General features: G+C 45.1%; 2 protein-coding genes across 5 annotated transcripts in view; both read left to right on the forward strand.

Moving 5' to 3' along the window:
- ARIH1 (ariadne RBR E3 ubiquitin protein ligase 1) overlaps nucleotides 1–6,090 on the forward strand; it is a 55,029-nt gene extending 48,939 nt beyond the window's left edge. For all 3 annotated transcript variants that reach the window (XM_084532516.1, XM_084532517.1, XM_084532518.1), the window contains 3 exons: nucleotides 686–946; nucleotides 1,778–1,890; nucleotides 4,455–6,090. In XM_084532516.1, the coding sequence (XP_084388642.1) occupies nucleotides 686–946; nucleotides 1,778–1,890; nucleotides 4,455–4,539 (459 nt within the window). In that variant the 3' untranslated portion in view covers nucleotides 4,540–6,090. The remainder of the gene's footprint in view (nucleotides 1–685; nucleotides 947–1,777; nucleotides 1,891–4,454) is intronic.
- Nucleotides 6,091–6,719: 629 nt separating this feature from the next.
- The window catches only part of BBS4 (Bardet-Biedl syndrome 4), a 40,465-nt gene continuing 23,979 nt past the window's right edge, over nucleotides 6,720–23,205 (forward strand). The window contains exons 1-2 of one of the 2 annotated variants that reach the window (XM_084532519.1): nucleotides 6,720–6,803; nucleotides 8,529–8,580. In XM_084532519.1, the coding sequence (XP_084388645.1) occupies nucleotides 6,780–6,803; nucleotides 8,529–8,580 (76 nt within the window). In that variant the 5' untranslated portion in view covers nucleotides 6,720–6,779. The remainder of the gene's footprint in view (nucleotides 6,804–8,528; nucleotides 8,581–23,205) is intronic. The other variant, XM_084532520.1, reaches the window with a different exon arrangement.

Below are 23,205 nucleotides of genomic sequence, written 5' to 3' on the forward strand. Positions count from 1 at the left end.
TCCTCCTGCAGATAGGGATGACTTTGGCTGGCGTGTGCTACCTTTGTACATCCACTCTGCAAGTTTAACCATGCCCATGTTGTCCTTGTTTTCAGCTGATCTGTCAGTGAGAAGAAAATAAGATTAATGGCTGCGTATTGAGTCATCTTGGTTCTCTTGTACTACTTAGCACATCGCGTCTTTCCCCTGCTCTGTAATCGACATGCCTAGGCAACCTAAGGTTGCCCTCTTAACACAAGCACAATAATTGTTTAATTAGAATTCTTTATTAGCCAAAAAAGGAAAATCTGCTCCTGGCTGTCTGTTATGACACTGGAAGCATTTAGGTCCTTGTAACTTGAGAGGGGAGGCTGAGATTAAAACAAAAAAACTTTAGGCTTCAACAATGTGATTCCAATTACTTTCAGGGTTGGGAGTGAGGATGCTGCAGCTGTGCTAGGAAGTCCCCTGCATGACAGGGAGCTGCAGAGGGTCTGGCCTCTAATCTGTGCACAATGTCAGGGTTAACAGTGCCGCACAAAGTGGCGCCGTCTGAATCTGGCCAACATGTGAGGAGAGGAAACACCTTTGGAAAGGAAGCTCATTCTCAGGGTCAGGAAGAGCTTTGTGAAGGGCTTACTTCTCTTGCAGCCATTACTTTGTTTTAACTATTTGTTCTCTTTTTCCCTAATGGGAATTAACACAGCGATCCAGAGCAGCCCTGCAGAGGTACCTATTCTACTGCAACCGCTATATGAACCACATGCAGAGCCTGCGCTTTGAGCACAAGCTCTATGCTCAGGTGAAGCAGAAAATGGAGGAGATGCAGCAGCACAACATGTCATGGATCGAGGTGCAGTTCCTGAAGAAAGCAGTCGACGTCCTCTGCCAGTGTCGTGCCACACTCATGTACACTTACGTCTTTGCCTTCTACCTCAAAAAGAATAATCAGTCCATTATCTTTGAGGTAGGAGAAAACATGGTTGTCAGGAGTTCAGATCACAAAGATAAGTGGCATAGGGGTGTAGTGCTTGGAGAAGCTGTTGTCCCCAGTTTTACAGAAGTGAGTCGTTCTAAATATTGTTGTCTGTAAATGCCCTGCTAGGCATTTTGTAGATCCTCTGCTGGAAGATGAAATATTGCTACTTGTTGCTGCACTCTGAGGGGAAAAAAAAAAAAAAAAAGAGGATCGGGGTTCTGGCTTGAACTGGCAAAAGAATGCATTAAACTTAACGCCAGTGTTTTGCCTTTCCCTGGTGCTGACTTTTTTCCAAGGGCACTACCATTAAAATTGCTCTTGACAACCTACACAGTCTGTTTCACCCGTGAAGCTGTATTGGCTGTTTAAGGTTTACAGCAATCCCTCACTGGTCTATGTGCAGAACTTAAGCATAAGGCTTCTGGGCTGTGTGGTCAGGGTGCACAGAACTACTGAACAGTAGTCAAAGCTGTATGTACCAGGAGTCAGTACAGCTGTGCCAATGCTGGGGGGATGGAAATAGACTTAAGGGCATAATGGGAGACCATTTGGCTTGTACTGCACTGTAGTAGTAAGGAAAAGATTCCTTAGACTTGCCAGGATATTGCAGATCGAGGGAGGAATAGGGCTTGCTGGTAGATGTAACGGTTCTCTTCTGATCAAATGAAATTTCTACTTTTTCAGTCACAGTGCTCAGAGCAGGTTACTGCAGTGTTACATGGTTTATATCTCACCCTGTTTTTTTTTTTTTACTTTGGTTGGATTGACAGAAAAATCTTCCCTTCCACCTAAAAACACATTTTTTTTTTGTCTTTGCAGAATAACCAAGCAGACTTAGAGAATGCTACAGAGGTGCTTTCTGGGTACCTTGAGCGAGATATCTCCCAAGATTCGCTGCAAGACATAAAGCAGAAAGTACAGGATAAGTACAGGTTTGTTTCTGAATAATCCTCGTATCTCAGAGCTGCTCTAGCACCTGTAATGCCATCTCCTGTGGTGGGTAGCAGCATGTATTTGTCAAGTTACTGTTTTCTCCAGAGTCATGTCCCTGGGAAGCTGTTTGCTGTTGGCCCTCTGCCATACATTGTGATCATCAGCCTGTCCCTGGGCATCTCAGAACAGCAGTGTCCTGTGCCAGAGCCTGAAATTGCTGGCAGTGAAGCCCTCGTGCAGGGGGCTTCACAGATGCTGGCAGCGTGTTTTTGTGCCCCTGCTGGGACCAGCCCTCAGGGGAGGTGGCTCCTAGCTCTTCCTTGCATCTGCTCTGCTGAGCAGTAGCTAGAAGGTTCAAGCCCCGAACAGAAAAATCTTGTGACCAAAATCAAGGGCTCTTCATGCACTGCACAGAAGGAGCACTGGGGAGTGGCCAGGACCTGCCAAAGGAAAACAAGGAGTGACTTTGTTGTTCCCAACCAACAACTTTGGCCTAGGTTGCATTGCCATAAGAAAGCAGACAGCTCTTCTCATTGTCTTGCTTGTACAGTGTGTCCCCTGAGCAAAAAGTGGGTGCAAAAAAGCTGTACTGAAGAAGAAGGAGGGAGTAACCTGTTCAGCCCTGAAAGAGAGCAGAAGTGGGGCCCAGGTGACAGAAATGCCAGTGCTTTTTACGGTCCCTGGGGAATCGCTTCTGCACAGTGGAAAATTTCAAAGCTGTAAATGTGGATGAGTCACAGGATTATGGCTTGCATTTTTTTGAGGCATTTTGCCAAAGTCGCTAAACTTGTCGTGTCTAGGTTGGGGGCAAAAAAAAAAATATGCCCAAGTAGGGTAAGCTTTAGTGATTAAGGGATGCTGGGGAGTGGAAGAAGCAGCCATTAACTCACAGTGGGCCTGTGGCCAATTTTGCCAAAGGGTCTGGCAGCAGGGCTAGGACTGGACAAGGCTTTCAGACTTCCTCTTTGGATAAGTTTTGTAACTTAGACTTTAAAATGGCCGCTAAGTTGGTATCAGTTCAAGCAGCTGTTTGCTTTGGTTCTGTGAAACTGGATGCCCTTCTAGGGATGGCTACAGCTATCCAGAAGAAATTAAAAATTGTATAGCTTGAATTGCCTGACAACATATATCCTCAGTCTGCCTTCAAGTTTCTGGGAAAACAGTATGCATCTGTCAAGCCTGTGCAGGTCCCTAATTAACTAGTTCAGTCATGTCTTAATCATGTCCTGCGCAGTGCTCTTTGTGTACTGGTTAGTGATGCAAGATTGAGACCAAGGATGTTATCAGGGTGGTCAGACGGGGTTTAAAAGACTGGGAAACTGATTTCCTAGCTTGCAAAGATATTTCTAGAAAACAGAATTGACCCTCTCATCGACAACAAAATAACTGAAGTTGGGAAAGCAGTAATTGTGCATGTTCATTATTGCATGCTTTGTAAAAATCAGTGGGACTTGGTGTACGAGGACGTGTGTTGCAACAGCTGATGGCAGGGAGAAGAGCCAGAACAGTTTTATTCAGATAAATCTGTTGATCTGATCTGATACTGAATGCTAACAGTATTAGGGCATTAAACATTTGAGTTCAGGCTGCTATGATGTACTTGCACTCCTGCCTACGTGTTGGCATGTGCTATGCTTGGATAGCTTTCTGTTAGGGTCTCCTGCACTGTGCTGGGGGGCTCCTCCTGTGCCTCTGCTGGGCAGCTCCTTTTAGTGAGCAGAGGGACATGCTCCACTGGAAGGGGTTTAATCCAGAATTGCCTGCTGCTTATTTATAATTTGCTTTTGGAACCTGAATACTTTAAACGTTTCTCTGCTTTTATCTTTTTAGTTGGCTAACGCACCTGAAATGAACATGGCATCTTTTGATATGTTCCTATGATATCCCTTTTCCTCACTATCATTGATCCTGGTAGGACTGTACCTAACTCTGGGATCAGCTTTATTTGCAGCTTTGTCAGTTTAAGTGTGTAGGTGGGAAGACCTTGCAGGGCATAGCGCCCCTCTGAGGCGCAGGAGCTGTGGGGTGAGACCTGCCCTCCAGCCAGGCCAGTCCCCTTTTTGTAGCCATCTCTCAATGCTCTACCACTTCCATCTCTACAGGGATTTTGGAGGGGAATAAAACAGGGTCAGCATTCCAGGGTTTTGCCCAGCTAGCTCCTGGAATTGTCTATATACAGCTCAGTGAGCAGGCATCAGCACACCTTTGAGGAGAGCTCCCTCCTGTTGCGGGTGTCACCACTAACCTGTGCTCTAGCTTCTGCAAATTGCAGCCACCCCTTCATTTTTCAGTTATCAAAGCAGATTTCTCAGCTCTAGGGGCTTTGGGGATACTTTTGCACAGGAAACTATAAATTTGCATGGTTTTCCACCTAGGGACCTGAAGTGAGTGACTGGAGTAGCTGAAGTCTTAATTAGTGCTGTTAACTGGCTACAGATACAAAGCCCTTCTCTGGGGATCTCCCCTTTGGAAGCAAGGCTTAATGTAGGTTTGCATTACTCAATGCCTGGGACGAGCTGTGCCTCCTAACCTGTCTTTTCTGTGCTGTCCCCCTTTGCTGCAGATACTGCGAGAGTCGACGAAGGGTTTTGTTGCAGCACGTGCATGAAGGCTACGAGAAGGACCTGTGGGAGTACATTGAGGACTGAGACAGGCCCCGCATAAAACGAACTCTGAAACCTTTACCATCTAGAGTGCTCATGCGATAAAAATAAAAACACACACAAGGCACTACGCCTGTTACACCGCTGGTCTGTAGTACCGGGATTCTGTTTTGTTAACAGAAAATTTAAGTAAATTATATTGTAATAAAAAAGGTAGATAAACCATTGTACAACAGTATTCTAGGCGGCCAATAAGAGTGTGACAGACGCACTAAAAAAAAAAAAACCCTCCAACTTTAACTTGTAACGTAGCTTCATTCTCCAAGCCGACTCCTTTTTCTTTTCTATCTTTCTTTTCCTGTGTGTAGTACAGATGAAATTTAAACCAATTTCTTGACACTGCTTTTCATGTCCAAACCAGCCATTCTGATGTACTTTGGTAAGGGGGGATGTCTCTCCCGCCCCCCTCCTCCTCTCTGCCACCCAAGTACACGGATGAATGTCGATTTGGCTCCTTGTAAAGGTGATTCTTGGGGAGGGGAGGAGGGGGGGGTACACAGCAAGGAAAAAAAAAAATTTGTATATGACTTTTAAAACAAAAAGAGGACAACACAGTATTTTTCAAAGTTGTATATAGCGCATATGCATGGACAAAGAGCAAGCGTGGCACGTGTTTGCATAATGTTTAATTACAAAAAAATATTTATTCTTTAAAAATCTTCAAGATTATGTCTATTTGCTGTGCATTTTCTTTCAGTTTGATTATTTTTTTTTGTTTTGTTCTGTTTTCCCTGTGATGGGGTGGGGGAAGCGTGTGCTGGTGTAGTGACTTTTTTTGAAGGCTTTAACCAGAGAAGTGGGGTTTCTCCTCTTCCTGCAGTTCCTTTACAGCCGTGGCCTCTGTGGTTTTGTGTGTACCTATTGCTGGCGACGGACCCGTCCCCTCACGCTCAGCTCCTGACACTCGGTAACCCGGTGTGCACCGCATTAGTGACGAATGTACATTGTGGTTCAGGATGCTTTGCCTTTTTTTCTTTATTTTTTTTCTCTCCCCACATTGGTACTGCTTGGCCTGCCCAAATCAGACTCAGCTGTTCCCATCCATGCACGCAGGACACGCACTCTGAACCTGGAGGAAGTGTGTGTATGTGTGTGGTTAGAGTTTTGTGTTTTTTTTTTTTTTTTTTAATTTTCCTTAGTTCTGAGGCAGGAAAAGGAGGGGTATTTTGCACCACTTCTCAAAAGATTCTTGCAAGATTTCGGCTGTGGATCTCCTCTCCCTCCCCCTTTCATCTGTCAAATGGAGCGTTCCTTGCTGTTAAGTTTCACTTACATTATAACGAGTCGTAACATTGAAAAGGAAAGATGATGGAATTGTCTTTGTGTTTGTTTTGGGCTCGATTACTGGGCATACTGTCCTGGCAAATATTTAACACTCCATCTAGTGCAGTAGAAATTGAAATCAGTGGGGGTATTTTTCAATTAAAAGGGGAAAGAACTAATGAGTTAGCTACTGAGTCCATTTTTATGATTTCTGTAACAAGAGCTATGTTAAAGTAAACAATTGGTGGTGGTTTTATTAAATTTACTCCTGTATAGGAACTCCTCCTGTGGTATTTTTCGCCAGGCTAGTGTCCTATGAGCTCTGCCAGCCTCAAGGGGGAAAAATGGCAAAGGGGCAGCTTGCAGGCAGGGCGGTGGTGTGAAATGCAGTCTCTTCATTTTATTTGCTCCCTGTGGATGCCGATACCTGCACCTCACAGCTTTCCTGCTGCGACTCGAGTGCTGGCGGGTGAGGGGTGGGATGATGCAGATGTGTTTGTGCCTACCACCATGGCAGTGGCTACTTGGGCTTCAACTATTCAAAATACTTAAAATGTCTGCTCCGGGAGCAGTGTGGTTTGAGCGAGGCTGAGCCTTCACCCATGGTTTTTACTCAGCATTTCCCAAACCGTGTACCCCAGCCCCAGGGCTTCTGCTCCTGAAGGGAAAACCCAGCTGTTGTTTGATCCGAATCCCACTCAGGAGCCGGTCACGTCTTTTAAATACTTTTTAAAGCCGGGGGCGGGCAGGGCGACGCGTTTATAACAACCAACGACCCCTTTCTGGGAGGGGGGCTCCCCTCAGGAGCCGCGAGCCCCCCTCAGCCCGCGGGCGGGAGCCGGCTCCATCCCCGCCGCCTTCCCGTCGGGCTCCGCGCGGCGCCGCTGCCGCCATGGCGGGCCCGGCGCCGGAACTGGGCCGCGCGGTAACCCCGGCAACGGCGCCGCCCGCCCGCCGCCGCCATGGCGGAGCCTCAGGCCCGGCCGGTGAGGGGCTGAGGGGGGCGGGCGGGGGAGCAGCCCGGGCTTAAAAAAAACCACTGAATTTAAGGGGGTGAGGGGGTGGGAGGACGCTTCCGGGCGCTTCTTGAGGCGATTTTAAGGGTTTTTAGGCGTTCCGTGAAGGAAATGATGGCGGGATTGGGTTATTTCTCGCTCCCCGGGGGTGGGGAGGTATTGACAGGGCAGGGGGAGGGGGAAATGAGGCGGTTTGTGGGGCCGGCCGCTGCCAAGCCAGCACGCAGGGGTGGCCAAACGAGGGGTGTTTGGGGCGGTGGGAGGCGAGGAACGGGAGAAGCCACTGAGCGGCACTCGGGGGTGATGTGTTGATAAAAAAAAAAAAAAACAAAAAAACAAAAAACACTGAAAATATATCAACAAGAAGCTCTCTGCACTCATTACTGCTGCTTGGGAAGAAGGTCTTGGGGTGAGGTATCTCTGCAAAAGGACCGACGCTACGCTTCTCATTAACAACCAGAAAAGTGACTAAATATTAAAAATTAAGAAACGAAGCTGGCCAGAGCCAGAAAACTAGACCAAAAAATGTTCCCAAAGCCCTGAAAGGAACGAGTAGGTAGGCTGAAACTCCACCCTAACAAAATAAAATGTTAAGGTGGGACAGGCCTGTAAAATCCTGTAAGAAGAGGAACGAGGACTGTCTGAGGACTGTTCCCTGGGAGACTTGGAAGGCAAAAATGAAAATATTTCCCCTGGGTGATCCTGTGTAACTTCTGTGACTGCTCGATTTTGATGTACAGTAAGAAAAATTCCCCACTGGGTTTATTTCCACGGGCTGCGAGCTGTGGGCAGTGTCTGTGGGGTGAGGTTTGCTGCCTTGTGTGGCACGGCGTTGCTGCACTCCCAAAGCGTTTGGGGCAGGGTTCTGCCCTCGGCGTGCCTTTGGTTTTGCCCCTATGTTCTGGAGCATGCACTTGTTTTCCCTAAAAGACTGCATCTTCATGAAGAGTGATTAAACCTCTCCTCAGGAGAACCTCAAGAACTGGTTAGCAGCCTGCAGGCCTGTGGAAAATGCCCCTGCTGGGAAGAAGGCACTTGACTTTCTCTCCTCTTGCTCTGGGTGACTTCCACGTAGTCATTTCTCGACCAAGAAAAGGCAGAATGCTGGGTGTTTAATTAGGTCACCTTGGCCCTAAATAAATCCTTTAAAGATGACCCCAAAACACTTTAAGATGCACTGTGAAACTTACCTTTCTCTGGAGTGAGCTCCTCTCGGGTGTGGTCTGAGCCTGCACAGCCATGTGCCTCTCATGTAGGTCAGTACAGAGGCTGTGATTTTCCTTCACTTCTCAACCATTTCATTCAAAAGAATTTTATAAATGTTTATAACACACTTCTAAAATTTTGCCTTGTGATCTCCAAGTAGCGTCTTAAATGCTTGAGGTTTTTTTTTAATGTAAACACATGCAACGTGATCACTTTTTGGAATCCTAATCAATAGCAGTGAACCTACAAAAATTGAACGATCTGTAAGACAAACAGGTTTATTTAATCTACACAGTGAGTGGAAATCTCAAATGAGGTATGGCTAGGGAAGATTAGTGCTTGGCAGGGCAGAGTTTGTCTAGCAGCAGCGATGCTATTTTTGTGCACTCTTTTGGGGTTTGCCGGTTGTCCTTTCTGATTATTTTGTGGAATGTGTCTTCAAGAAACCTTGCCTGGTGTATTTAATACTTCTCTTTTCTGTCTTTCTAGGTTTCTACATTGCCAGTGGCTAGAGAGCCTCCAAAACCCCATCCTAAAAGAGGTTTGTTTTAAGATACGATTGTGTTTCTTGGCAGGTTGATATTAAGATTTCTTCATAGTGTGTGCAGCTGTCTAGTAAGAAAGAAATGTCCGTTGGGAAAAGACGAGGCTTTCTAGACTGCAAGCTGCTGAGTACAAGTACTTTTTTTGTAGGGTCTATGTCAGCACTAGCTCAGTGCTTTTGCTGGCTAACTGATTGTACCTACAGGCTGCATCTTATAATCTAACGGACTTTATTTTAGTGGTTACATACTTCTTGGCTTGCTAATGAGTTGATATTCATCTACCTTCTTAAATAATATGAGTGTTTTTGTCCTTTTTGGTTGTGTGTATACTTGCATTCTTCAGAATAATGTTTTGCTTTAAAAATGATCTTGGGAAACAAACATCATGTCTCATCAATTTTTTGACATCACATTTTCTACATTTTGAAGTAAAAGCACGTGCAACTGGGATCAAACCAGTCAGGTTGTAACTGTGTTAACTCTAGGTTTGTTTTTAATTTGTTATATACCAAAATGGGTGTTAAATCTCCAAGTATTTCTGAAATCTTGACTGAATCTGAACTAGATCAGTGGCATTTTGAGTTATTGAAATATTGAAATATTTGACTAAATCCTGATATTTTGTAAAGGGTCTTGTAAAGCCTGCAGTGCAGCTTGGTGGTGCAGCCACTCCTTCCCCCTCTCCCCTAAATCGTGCAGTGTGACTTGCCCCAGTGCCCTCTGTGAGCGTTTTCTTCTTTGCAGTTCTCAGCTGTGCCCACGTTCCCCATACGGATCTGTTCATTGTAGAGACCTGCATACCTGTGAGGTTTGGGTTCTCTGCGTTTCCCTTACTCAAGCACCCCCAGGGCCCCATCAGCTCAGGTGATGATGCGGAGTGAGCTCTGCGGTGTTGCCAGAAGCCCAACATGCTGACAGCACAAGTCGGAAGCAGTCCGCCTTTTCCCTTGCTGTTTAGTTCAGGGACGCTCAGGTAGGGAGCACTGCAGTTTGGCCTTTTTCTACCTGAATGTGTGGTGTTCCTGTCAGAGCATGCTTTGGGAGAAAATATTCCATGTTTCTGTATCCCTCGTGATGGAGAATGCCCCGTTGGTAATGCTGGCATTAAAAAGAAGCTTGTTTGGCGACTGGGCATTGTGTTTTCTGCCTAAAGGTGAAGTTCTTTGTCTTGCATGTAGGCACAGTGCTATAACTGCCCCTGGGAAGCTGGAAAAGCCTCTTTGCCTTTTTTTGGGGGAGGCCAGGCTAACCTCACCTAGCCCTGTATCCACCTACTGTTGTTGCCTTGCACAAGTGTGAGCCTCTGGTATGTTGCCCGGATCTAAGAAGAGATTGCTACTGCTGCAGGCCCGTATGCAAGTAAAAATAAATCTAGAACTTTTATCTCCACCAGCAACTCTTTCGGGGCAGGGATGGCTCTCACTTCACAACAGTTAGTATGGCTTCCATGGAGGCACTGCTTGGTTCATCTCCATCCAGTTCTGTAAAGATTGTGACTGATTCCTTCATCTGCAGGAACCTCACCTTGTTCTGCCTTCTCACGCAAGCCACATCTATGATATTTGCCCTGACCCTGGGAGGCTGCATCTTCTGCCTGTTTTTTCAGGACAGCATCCCCTTCAGCTCTCTAAATAAGACAGCTGCAAAGGGATCAGGCGGATGGTGTTTGCCGAGAGATGGACTATCACTCCGCGGCTGTTTCCTGGCGGGCTGAGGTCTATTAAATCAACTCTGCATAATTCATGAGCGAACGGAATAGCTGAGCAAGAAAGATGGGGCCGTCAACCTTACGAACGAGCCGCGGAGGTGTGCTGGGTAGAAGCTGCCGTGCCTCTGTCAGCTTGCTTGTTAAACTGTCAGTCGCGAGCCTTCCTGCTTTTAAGTGCGCGCAGTTTAATATTGATTGTTCGGGGGAGCGAACGGAGGCAGTTGTGACTTTCTTAATGGGACTGCTTTTGCAGATCCCGCCTGCCATTTGATCAAGAGGCTGATCGACAGCCTCGAAACCGAGCCGGGCGCTTCTTTAAGAAGGGCCACCAACATTCCTTCAGGTTTTCAGGCTGCACGGAAGAATTGCTTTGCATCCGTCACCACCCGATATTCCTTCTGCCTCCTTGATTTGGCATGGGTGTTTGCACAGCTGTCTGCCAGAGGGGAAAATTGTAAATGAAATCCAACTGTTGGTGCCCCTGGGTCTCCCTTGTACGACTCTTGAGTCAAAATGAGCTAGCATGAAGACAAAAAGTCTAGCCTGTGATTGTGTAATTATGTCTGGGTCTCGAGGTAAAGTGGGGCACCTCCAGTACCTGGCTCACCACAGGAAGTTCTTAAATGCTTTGGAAGCCTTTGCCATTTAATATTTGACTCTGTTGCCTTCCATACAGTGGGTAAAAGCTGATTTAAGCCTCCTGTTAATCTCTAGGAAATGAGGGCAGCTGCAAGATTTGTTATAGGGCGTGATGTAACTGTCCTGTGTGAGTATGATGCTGGGGATATGTTAGAGAGGAGAGGAAAAAATGAAAGTGATGTTGTATATTCTTCTGGGGACTTTGGCAGGGAAGAGTAGCATCTCTTACCTGTGACGGATTTTTTTTAAACAGGATTTTTTCTAGAATTTCTTAATGAAGTCTCTGTCCCTATGTAGTTTGGCTGAGGAGAGTTTTAGTAAACTTTAAGGAGCCAAGCAAATCTGCTTGGTGTGTTTGTGTGGAAGAGCACTGCTAAAGTTATCTTAAACTGACATTTTTAAGCACTGAATGGTAACTTTCTATTGCAGTGATCTGCCTTTATTATCTGCATTGCATTTTCAGGTGGGAGGTGAGAAAAACATTAGAATTAGTGCAAGCAGGTCGATGAGATATGAGACTGTGTGATACAGTAGCTTAGGGCTTTCTCTTACAGGTGGTTTGGTGTGGATAAAATTTGTCCCTGAACAGAGCGTGTATTATAATAACTAAATAATGTCGTTGCACGCAGATGTAGTAGCCTATGACCAAGTCATCGCTGAATCCTAACTGAAGTCATCGCGGTGGCTGGGTTCAGCTTGCCCGTGTTTGTCCTGGGCAGATGTAAGACATTAAATGGATGGTTCTGAAAATGTTGTCTCAGATTTGCAAAAAGTAATTTGAATGAGAAGCTACAAACATGGATTTGTTGCTCAGCCAGAAGGAGCGCCGCGTTTTCAGTCTGAATTGTGCAGAGGGGAACACGTTGAGTGCTGTTGAACTGCACGACTGGAGGGTCCGGTGACTTCCCCTCGCTGCTGCCTGGTGCTCCTCACAGGGATGCTCCCTGTCCTGGGAGACAACTTAAAATGGAAACTTGGAAGCAGTGTTTTGCACCCTGGCTGTTAAACAAGGCTAACTGTGAGATAAGAGGCAGAAATTGCTCTTCAATTAGCAGCTGTCGGGGCTGATGAGTCAGTCAGGTGGCTGTGAAAGCCCGAGGGGTTTGGAGTGAAGAGAGCCCCTCCTGCAGGAAGGTCAGCCCAAAGGGAGAGCAGTGAGCATCCGCCAAGCATGCAGGGGGTCTGCAGCAGGCTGTGGTGCTGCTGGGGAAAGGCACTGCAGCAATCGGGGTCGAAACCTCTGAACATAGAAATCTAAATTAAAGGGGGTGGCGGAAGGCAAGCCCCACCGAGTATCTTGTAGCTGCGCTTGCTGACAACCATTATTCAGTAACTGACACGTTAGTAGCTAAAACCGTTCATTATTTTGTCCTTTACCCCCCCTGGGGAGAGCTCCTCTGAAAATCAATTCCCTTTGTTGCTACATCAAGATCCATAACTCTCCCTGTGTTGATATTTTCTCCCCAAGCGATTGGTGGTGGAATAAAGGAAGCTCTGTTCCTTGAAGCAACGTAGAGTTAATATCTGCCTGCTGAGTTAATCTCCCTGCTGCATTTTAAATTAATCAGATATTTCCCCAAATGCTGTACTGGTTTTGAATTGATCTCGACTGTCTCCCAGCTCTCCACTCCTTTTGCCACGCAGGCCAGTCAAGTCATTTTATGGTAACTGATAGTGCCGCAGCAGAGAAAGTCAACAATACAAGCTGGGAAAAGAGCTTTTATGGAACTTGAATTTATTTCCCTTTGTCACGAAAAATATTATTTAGAAAGCAAGTTCTGGGCTCTCGTGTTAGTCTAATAACAGTTCAGAGGTTAATGGATTTGCATTTGGATTTCTACACAAATATTAGACCCCAGCTTTTGCAGAGATACAGTGATGGATTTTTAATAACAGGGTAGAATCCTAAAATCCTAAATCCTAAAAAAAAAAAAAAAACTAACATATTAAATACACTGTAGAAAAATAAAGTGGAATACACTTGAGTTGCTGGAAAAACGTGGGCCAGAAGCCCTTAAGACTGAAGAAGGCAATTCTGAATTGTTACGCATACCCAAGGATGGGGCAGGTTGATAATATTCAAAGAGAAAATCTCCCACTTGAGAATTGCAAAAGGATTAGCAAGGATTAAGTGTTCTCCCCAGTCTGGGGCATTAGGATATTTTTTGGATCCATTGTAGGTATGATTTTTCTAATGTTTATAGCAAAGGAATTCTGCTCTGGATTAGCTGTGACCTTTGGCAAAGTGCTTCAGCTTTGTTTTTTAACATTTATCAAAGAGAAGATTGGTCTAACATTCAGTGACAGCGTTTGGATGCTGCAGGTTTTCAGTTAACAAAACGTTTGGAGACATTCAGTGAAAAATATTACATAAATGTAATATACTGCAGAGTACTACTTGACCTGTTTGAGTGCTGCTAAAGATAGTACTGAAGGGTGCAGGCAAGATGTACGAGCGTACCAGAAGGGAGAAATTTTGTGTTCCCTGCTCAGCTCTGCCCGCAGGGTGATTTAACACACTCATCGCTTCACATCAGAGCACTTCTGTAAAATCAGCCAGGTGTCTGGCTGTTTTCTGCCTGCTTCAAGGCTTGTGAGTCTTCATCTGATTTCTTTTTTTTTTTCTTTTTTTTTTTTTTTGGGTGGTTTCCACTTCTGTCTGGTATAATTACAGCTGAACTAGCCAAAATGGCTTGTAAGGCCAGTGTGGGCCACCGAAGGGGAGGAAACAAAGTTCCCTCTGGTTTAATAGCACTCTGCTTCGCAGAGACAAAGGTACTGACCCAAACAGTTGATGAGACAGGTTTAGCAGTGGTAAACACACGAGTGCTCAGTGTCGCTTTGTATGTAATAGCAAAGTTTGGTGTAGACCTGGCTATTACAGCCAAACTAGACACCAGAAGTAGGGAAGCATATAATGTGAGCAGATGTTTTAAAGCAGTGGTTGTGTCCTGTTCTTAAACTCTGCGGTAAGGAGGGTGTTCTTCTTTGTGGCTCAAAGCTTCTCAAAACTCTTTTACCACTCAGAAACCTGGGTTTTGGATAGATGACAAAGCCCCAGTGTTTTGCATCTTACCGGAGTAGTTTCTTTTGCTTAATTGAATTTTGAAACATTCTCAAGTGCTGGGTATTATTCTTGTCTAGCTATTCCTGTCCCCGTCAATATTTAGCTCAAATACTGATCGTGCTGTCCTTTTCACGTAGGTCCTCATTCTTGAAGACAAGGATGTCGTCACTGGGCTCTAATAAAAAGCAGGTGCTGGTGCCAATTTGATGGGCAGTAAACTCACTTCATGTGGTACTGGCTGTAGTTAGGAAGCGCTGGTGACAATCTCAAAATGTGACTGTTGCATTATAAATAACTTCCAGCTTATGCAGAAAAAGATAGGCGTCTTTTATGCGGTGTCCTGCGAATGCGTCTCGCTTTCTCTCTAGGCAGCTCACGCAGATGAACCGATGGGCATCCCTCCTGCAAGTATTTTAATGGCTCGAGCGCTCTGAGGAGCAGGAACTTTGTAGTGCCCTGGTGAGTTGGTTCTGTGCGCTGCAGAGCCGGTCATTTCTGAATTCCTGATAAATCAATATAAATCCATTCTTTGAGCCAGCTTCAAAGCTGCCTTTGAACTTGTAAGAGTGAAGCTGCCTGAGAAATCCAGATAAAAAACGACGCCCTTGAGTTAAATTAATTAATACTTTTAAGTGTGTCAAAACGAAAATATGTTGGTAGAAATGCTGAGGGGGGACTCAATGACACAAATGTGGTTCCTGGTTTCTGGACATAACAAGTTTGGTTCCATTTGGCCATGTGCAAGCCAGGTTCTGTAGCTCATTTGAACCTAAAAACCCATTGAAAGAAAATGATTTCTAAATTACACGGATTGGTTGGTGATTGTTTTATAAGAAAAGCCAGTATTTTCATCTCTGGTACGTGGGTAGCACTGGCACACGTGTTTGGTGCAGGATCTGATGAAGGTGTTTTTAGTTCTGAAGAGAGCTGTTAAAAAAGGTGAGTTATTTTGGGTTAATTAAATTGTGTAATACACTTCATCCTCTTCGCCTCAAAGCAACAACCCCGCACCATAAAGAACTGGAAACATTTAAGTTTGAATGTGCTAGTACAGCTCTGCCCTCTTGTGTGTGCACATTAATATCTGTGATAACGCGGGGACTCGTTTTAGATCGAGTGTGGTAGGTGTGTTGTTCTGTCAAGGCTGGTGTCACTGTAAAATTTTAGTGCAGACTTTTAAATCAGACGTTTTATGGTTTCACTTCTAGTTTTACATCTTTTGGCAGCTGTCAGCCTTATTTCATTTCCCCTCTGTAAAAATATAAATTCATATCTGCTTCTTAAACCTATTGCAAACCTAATTAGACAATGAAAAGTGCAAGAAAAGTGCTAACTCTTGTAGCAAGCAAGTGTAATCTGAGTGCCTTTTGCTGATTTGATAATTAAGAAATATCTACCACTATATATATGGGGTGCAGTAGCCCAGCTTTAGGAGATCTAGCCATACAATTGCAACGTACTACTTTAGGATGACATTTACGTTGGCAAATTTATTTTTTTCATCTTCCTTTAAAAGTTCTCAGTGCTAGGCAGTTTCTTTTGTATTTTAAAGTATTCAGTTTCGTTTGTCTGGTGTACTGCTTACAAATGAAATGGCATCTCCTGCTGTGAAATTAAAAAATCTATATACTAAAATAGTAACAAACAAATTTAGGAAGGGCGGGATTCATCTTTCTTAATTTAGATGGCTCTGATACCCAGCTCCAGGTCAGAGCAGATCACCTATGCCCGTGTTTAGTGAGTGGAAAGCCCCACCCGATGCCACCCCTCTGATCTCTCCCAGCCACCTATCTCCGGGTGAGATGAATCGCTCCCCGAGGACGCGTATTCCTCTCCTTTACTGTAAAGACAGCCCAAGGCAAATAACTCAGCTGGCTTAATTTTCTGACGCCTAAGTTAAGGGAGATGCATCCCACTCAAGAATGTCACAATTAACCTTGCCTGCACAACATTAATCCAAGCCCCTGAGTCTTTCGTGACATAATTACACGCTGGCTTTTGCCCAGCTCTCCAACATCACCCGTTGCACAGGGATGGTGGCACTCACTGAAAAGGGAACAGCTCAGTGGGAGTGTGAAGTCAAAAATATCTCCCTTATTTAGGGTATAGCCAGATGTCTTGTTTATCCCAGCACAGACAAATTCCCTGGTGCTGCAAGGTCATAGTCAAAAGTGGGTACTGATGTGAGGTTCTCTGAAGCTCGAGGGCTTGCTTCTTCAGAGTTACAAACCCTGTGTACGCTAAGACCTCAGTGTCTAGAGCATCCGTGCTGTGCATCGTGCTGGGAGTCAGTGCTGGGAGGTACCAGGTCTCGTGGGCAGCCAAAAATGAGGGATGGGCATGTGGGGAAGCTCTGGTAGGTGATTTTTCCAGCATCAGAGTGAGGTTTCATGTCTCATGCAACATTGCAGTGACTTAACAAAGAAACTCTTCATTTCTTCCAGGTTCTGTCCCCTTTGCCCCATAAGGTTTAAGCTTTGTAACAGAAGTCCTGCAATTTAGGCACTGTATCGTTCACATTTTGCAGCAATGTCATTCAACACCCAACCTTGATTTATTTTTATATTCATCCTAATTAGGATGAGGCAGGGCACCTGGTGAAAATACCAATGCTGTAGAAGTCCTCATGTAATGAAGACATGACACCCATGCAGTAGGGAAGAGCAAATCTTTGTTCTGGGACAGACATCTGGCATGGAAAACTTCATCCCGAGGCAACACGTCAGGAAAAACAGTGGCATTCAGAAACAGGGGCTGGTAGCAGGAAGCGCTGGACCATTTTCAAGACCACATATGAAATATCCTTCTTTTGGAAGGGATGAAACAAGGGGAGGTTTTAGCTATTACTCTCTGATGAGTGGGAAGTTTGGGAGGCTGTCGGGACTGAATTGCCGTGCTATTCCTGCCTTAATTTTGTTTTGCTTTTACATGGGAAATCTTTTTCTTACAAAGGCCTTATAACAATTTTGGTTTCAATTTCTATGCAAAACACCTCGCACCATAGACAGAAAAAGCCTAAGCATAAGTATTTAAGCCAAAAGAAGGATTAGTTTGGAAATCCTGAAAGCACTGATCGCTACCGCGCTCCTGGAACTGGAATTAATGAGAAGCTGGTTAGGAGGGTTATTTTGGGAACGTCTGCAGCCAGCATGACTTCTTTTTGTGGGGGAAATATCTTCCATCCCTGCTTTACTGTCATCAGCTCATATCTTGGACCTCCTGTGCAGTTTTATTCTGGGGCGGCGTACTCTGGCAAACAAACACCCAAAGGGAGCTCCCTCTCCCCATTGCCTACCAGGGTATCGAGCGCAGGGCATCGAGGAGGATGAAAGCATTGAAATGGGGAAGATAACAGCGGGGGGGCTCTGCCAGGGGCTTGAATCCTTGAATATCTCCAGCGTAGAGTTGAGAGCTGTTGTCGAATCAGCCTGTTTTTTTCTAGATTAGCTTGCGTTTAAAAGCAAACACGGTAAAAGTTGTTTCAGACTTGTTTTTCTTCTGTTCAGCATGCGTGCTGCTGCTCAGCAGACAGCATCAATGCTCAAAATTGGCTCGTGCAGAGGAAACAGATGGTTGGTGTCTTTTTTTGAGGCCAGTAAACGAGAGTCTACTTTTTTAGTTTGCTTTTGAAGGTATGTGTGCATTACTAAGCTTCACCCCAAGGCTGCTCGCTCTTTTAGGTCTGAATCAAATGCTTCGTGTCGCAGTGCTCAGGCTAATGCATTCGTGCTTAGGGAAATATAATTCCCCTCCTCTTGTTGAAAGGAGTCAGGGTTGCAGAGCGGTATCTCGCCAGCCTCGTGCTGGTACTGGAGGTTTCCCAGTAAGCAAACTGGTTGAGCCGCTGGGAGGTCTGGGGTGGTCGCAAGCATTGGTTCCTTTACTTCTGTAACCTCCTCACTTCACCTTTCAAAGGTTAAACTGGAGCAGCCCACGCTGTGGAGGCATTTATATGGAATAATCTGTGCAGGTATTTGTTTTGCAAATAAAAACATTTCATTTGGAGGAACTCAGACCTTAAATGCCTTAACTCAGGAAAACCACTGACTTTGAAGTCTAAGCTGGCTGCTCTTCAAGATTCATGCAATGTAAACTAGCAACAAAAATTGCCCCCCCCTTTTTTTTCCTAGCGTGTAAATCAACTTTAAGATACAATTTTCATCTCTTCATATAACTTTGGCTAATTTTCCTGCAGGGGGAGGTGTAGAGTCAGAAATGTTGCCTTTTTGTTTAAACCTGCTCTTGTTTTTCAGCCTCCTTGCAGTTCTCTCTGTGTCTTGTGAAGCTATTAATACGTGATAGTAAGATCACAGCTATGAATTATGGCTTTCTTTCCAGCGTCAGGGTAGTATATGATGAATTTTACTAACCCCAGCTGACTGTAAATAAGGGGGAACCATACGGGTTTATCGTTTGATTTAAAGGTGTTCCAGCAGCAATTTGCAAAAGGGAAAACAGAGGGAAGGGAATTAAACAGAGGGAATGGCTGCAGCTGTGCGAGGAGACGGTTGCAAAATTCTCCTTTTTTCTGTTGTTTACAGGTATTTTACATTTATAAATGTTTCTGCATTTTACAGGTATTGTTGTGTACTCGAACACCCGTATTCTCACACATGTATGCAGATATACACACGCAATGAGTGCAGCGTAGCATAAACAACCTCCGCTGGGTGGTGATTTTCTGAGCTATTTTTTATCATTACCAAATTTTGAATACATTTTGTCTCCATTTATATGCTTTTCAAACTCCAAAGCTGGATGTGGGCGTAGGCAGGACGATGTTCCTCTACTAGTTTTCTTCCCAAGCTATAATGTGTTTATATTGCCACAGTCTCAGTAAAAGCCTTTGGGTGTCTGGGTAAGGAAGAGGATTTCTTGTTCTTGTGTCTGTGCACCAGCCTAGCTAGGGATTTGTAGGGTGCTTCACTGCTGTCAAAGCCGCCTGTTGTTTTTAAATTTAAAAAGCTTGAGAGCTTAAAATGCTTTCTATCCATAATTTGTACCTTATTTTGGAAAATAAGGTTCCCTGGTACATCGTTCTATAGCAGCCTTTTGAGTTTGTTCCTTATTATTTTCGTATTATTTTTATTCAGAAGATGCTCATTACCTCTATTTCATCAGCTTTACCTTATTTCCCCACGTTGGGAGCTTGTGAAGCTCAAGGCAAGAAGGAGAACTGCACAGCTGGTTTCATCCTTGCCTTTCCCTTCCTATCGGCGTCTAATTAAACACAGTTGTGGAAGCACCAAGCTTCATTTTGGGCTGTAACCGCAGCCATGCCCAGCAGCAAACCTTCCCCAAACTCTGCAGGTGGGAATGAGCACATCCCTGGCAGTAATGCCAGCAAATGTCTCGGGGAGACTGAGCTGGGAATTGCAGGATGTGGTAGATGTTGGTGCTGAAAGCCGTAACCACACATCGCATCTCAGGTTTGAGGAGCCTCCTCCAGCCACAGGTGAAACATCGTTACGGTGCCACGAGTTTGATGCTAAGCTGAGGACCAGAAGTACTTGTAGCCAGGAAATGAATCCCAAATCAAAAAGATCAATCCTGCTTTTGTGTCTTCGAGAGAGCCTTGCCCTCTCTGATGGCACAAGATCATAGCTTCATGCCTTTGCTGCAGCAAAGCTCCCCTCTCTTTCTGAGCGTGATGCACTGTCCCACATTTTTTCTTTGGTGCAGCTCTGCTAATAGCAAAACACCACAGTAGTGAGAGACTTGAGTCATTCCATCCTTACTCATTAATCTTGAAAGTCCCTGTGTGCTGGTGTGCTTTCTCAAGACTGCAGGGTTTTGTTTTACAGCATCCAGTTTTGGAGTGGGCTGTAACTAGGAGGGGTGACAGGCTGCCTGGTGGCTGTGCCCGTGTGGTTATGGTGAAGTCGGCTTCATCTGGCTGTGCCTACAGCACGAGTAGTCTCTGGGTACCTTCTAGAGGACAGCTGGTGCTTTAGCAATCGCTTCCCCCTGAAATTTGGTTGTTTGTCCACCCCCCCCATGTTTTTTACATGACAGCAATTTGAATAGGCTTCTATTAAATCTGAAAACCGCTGGTTGATAGCTGGTACCTAGGCTGTAATTACCCAATACGAAGACACGAGCACAAAGTAATTTCCTAGGGAGGTTTCCACAAAAGGGGACAATTCAGATTTCATTTTTTCCAGTCCTTTGAGAAAATCTATAAGAGGATGAATGGAGTGAGGAGCGATGATAGTGCAGCGCAGATACAAACCTGATGATCTTCCTCTGATTCTGTCGGGGTTTCCACTCCAGTGACTTCCGTAAAGGCGCGTTGTCAGAAAGAAAAATCACGTTGCTGGGAGCAAGTTGTGCAATCAATCACTGGCCACAGAGAAAGAGGGGGATCAGATGGATTCCCTTTTGAATTCAATCAAAACACTGCAGAGCAACTGGCCTGTCTCTTGACTGAGGTATTTAATCATATATTTGGTGCCTGGCACCCTGTCGCAGGTGCTTAATGAGAGTAGACTTTTGTACTCTCAGAAAAGAGAGGCGAAAAGATAATTACACAAGCTATAAACCCTTTTCACTGTAAATACAGTTTGGGGGTAATTGCATTTTCTTTAACTGGCCCTTGATCAGCATGATTTACAGAAAATATGTCTGTTTCCTCTGCTAGAATGGTCAGAAGCCCTGCTTTTCTAACCTGCGGTCCCTGCATCCCCACGGGCACTGGATTGTAGAGGACTGTGCGAAAGGTGGCAAAGAAAGGCATGTTTTCCTGTGCTCTGCAGCAGTTACATACAAGGGACTTCTGAAAGTCCGTGTGTTGAAAAATGTGTGGTGGAAAATTGCATTGCAGGCAGCCTGAGGGACGTGATGAATGTGCTCAGCTCCTCCCAGCGAGGCCAAATTCAGCAGCTCTTTCCTGTGCAGAAACCTCCTGGTTGTGGCCTCTGATTAGGGTGAGATTGCAAACCACTGTGCCACATGAAAACTCCACTGTTCCCCATCATCCCTACCCTTGAGGAGTCTGCAGTGTGGTGCCAGTGCTTTGCTTCCCACAGCCATTTTTGGGTGGATTAGACAAGTTCTTGTCTAATGATTTATTAATTTCCTTGCAATTTCTTTGTCTTTCCACTCTTCTCTGTCCTCTGTGGCTTCCACACCAGGTTTGGTACGTAATGTTTGTCTTGGAGTTCTTCAGAGAAAGGGTCAAACCACTGATGTTTTCTTTCTGGAATAGGCTCAGGGAGTCTATCAACATTCTTCTATGAATCTTTGTGTTTCTTTTGTGTTCAGATCGCTTATATCTATGAATTAATCTAGACATCTTTTTAGAAAGACATCAGAATTTATTTATCTTTTTTCAATTTATTCGTCTTAGGGAAAAAGAAAAAAAGAGGCTGATGTCATCTCAGTCAGGTTTGTTGCTATTTCCAAATGTGTTTTAGGAGAGGAAAAACTCCACGTGTTTTCCCAATTCCGCCTGGTTATCCGAGGAGATAGCTCAGCGCATTGCTGGGGGGAAGCAAAACTGTTTTATCTCTGCAGATGTGAATGCCATTCACTTGTGTGTTTTGTGGCTTTTTTGTTTCCTCTCAGTTTTATCTCCAGCCCAGCTCTTTCAGGTAACTCTTCTGGGTTTTGCAGTCTCAGACCCATAAGGCAGACGGTGTTTGTGAGATGTCGGTGTCCATTTTGTCCTTTTCTTTCCTTTCCTGCTTGTTTCTCAGCAGCAGGACAATGGCAGAGGAGATGACAAGGAAAGAAAACACTGCCGTGGCTCGTGCCTGTCTATGCTGCAGATGTTTGAGGTAGATTATGGTAAATTGATCAAGCTCGCTCACATCCATTGTAAAATGCGTTCATTTCCAGATGGCATTGTTCTCTTTGGTCTCTGATGCTTTTTTGAAGTGCATGCGCAGGATCGATTGCAGCTCGATACCCAGCTCAGTGCTGTGACATTTAGCGTTCGTGTTGCTGGCTGGGGTGAACGTCGCCTCTTTCTTCCTTCCCAGCACTGCTCTCAGCAGGCATTGCCGTCGTGTAGGCGGCAGTGCAGCGTCCTTCTGGTCCCACAACTGTGAAAAAGCCCTTTCCTTCAGGAATTCAACAACCCATCTTGCATCTGCTCGCTGATGTGCCATCCGTATCCCAAAGCATTCATGTAGGGTCTAACCTCATTTGGTCTTTCCCACCTCAGCTGGAACACACCCCAGCCAGCTCGATTTTCTGTATGTTTTAAGGTTTAATGGTGCTCTCTGTTTCTTTTTGACCTCTCGGTAAGGCTTGCAGTGCTGTTGGCATCAGGCTGGAGACCAGGTGGGATTTGTCTGGAGTCTCTTCTGATTGTTCCCTATTTAAAACAGTTTCCATTGTTTGTAATGATACAGGATTTTGTAATTTTAGGCTGTATTACTAGCACAAATTGGCAAAGTGTACTTTAGTTTGGACTGGAATTGGAATGTTGATGGTTAAATAGAGTTTGCAATGCCTGCCTTTAAATCCATGCTTACAAAAGAAGGTAAGGAGTACCTGAATAGGTCAGGTTGATGTGCTATCTGGTTCAGTATTTTGTGCTGGGTGGTGGCAAGATGCCACACAGGGGCAGCACACAAGTCTGGCTGCTTTCTACAATTCATTTCCAGTACCCCTAAGTGCTGTATTTCTAGGAAAAGAAAGTTCTGTCAGAGCCTGGCATCTGCAGTAACTTACACAAGGAAGTCATTACAAGTCTGCCAATGAATTAGGTAACCACCCGATGCAGTCCAGAAGAGCAGCCCTCTGTGCTCTTTATGAAATAGTGCTTTTTTAAAAATCACTTTGTAGACGCTTTTAACTCCTTACTTGCTGGGAAACCACGAGGAAGAACAAATGGAAAACATAAAGCTGGTGGAAATCAATTCAACTGGTCGGGGAGCGTGCGTGTGCAAATGCCGTTCTTACAAAGGTCTGAGAGGGAGCAGCATTTGATGAGAGCTTTTGGATCCCAGGTCCCTGTGTTGCCCTAAGGTGGTCACATCAGCTTTCCGTCTGACCCTGCCCCGTGCCGCAGGCTGGCAGTGGGGACCGTGGGGCATTCCTGTGGCCTCGGCCCCTGCGACCATCTTTGCCTTCCACGCTTCTGTCACAATATTGACTTGCAAACATACAGCTTTTTGCCAGTTGCTATGGTTACCTCTCAGCTACCAGCATCTGAGCTGCAGAAACGAGAACCAAGCAATACATTTTGAGCCGTAATGA

Source organism: Aythya ferina (genome assembly GCF_964211825.1).
Source record: "Aythya ferina genome assembly, chromosome: 11".
Classification (NCBI taxonomy): Eukaryota; Metazoa; Chordata; class Aves; order Anseriformes; family Anatidae; genus Aythya; species Aythya ferina.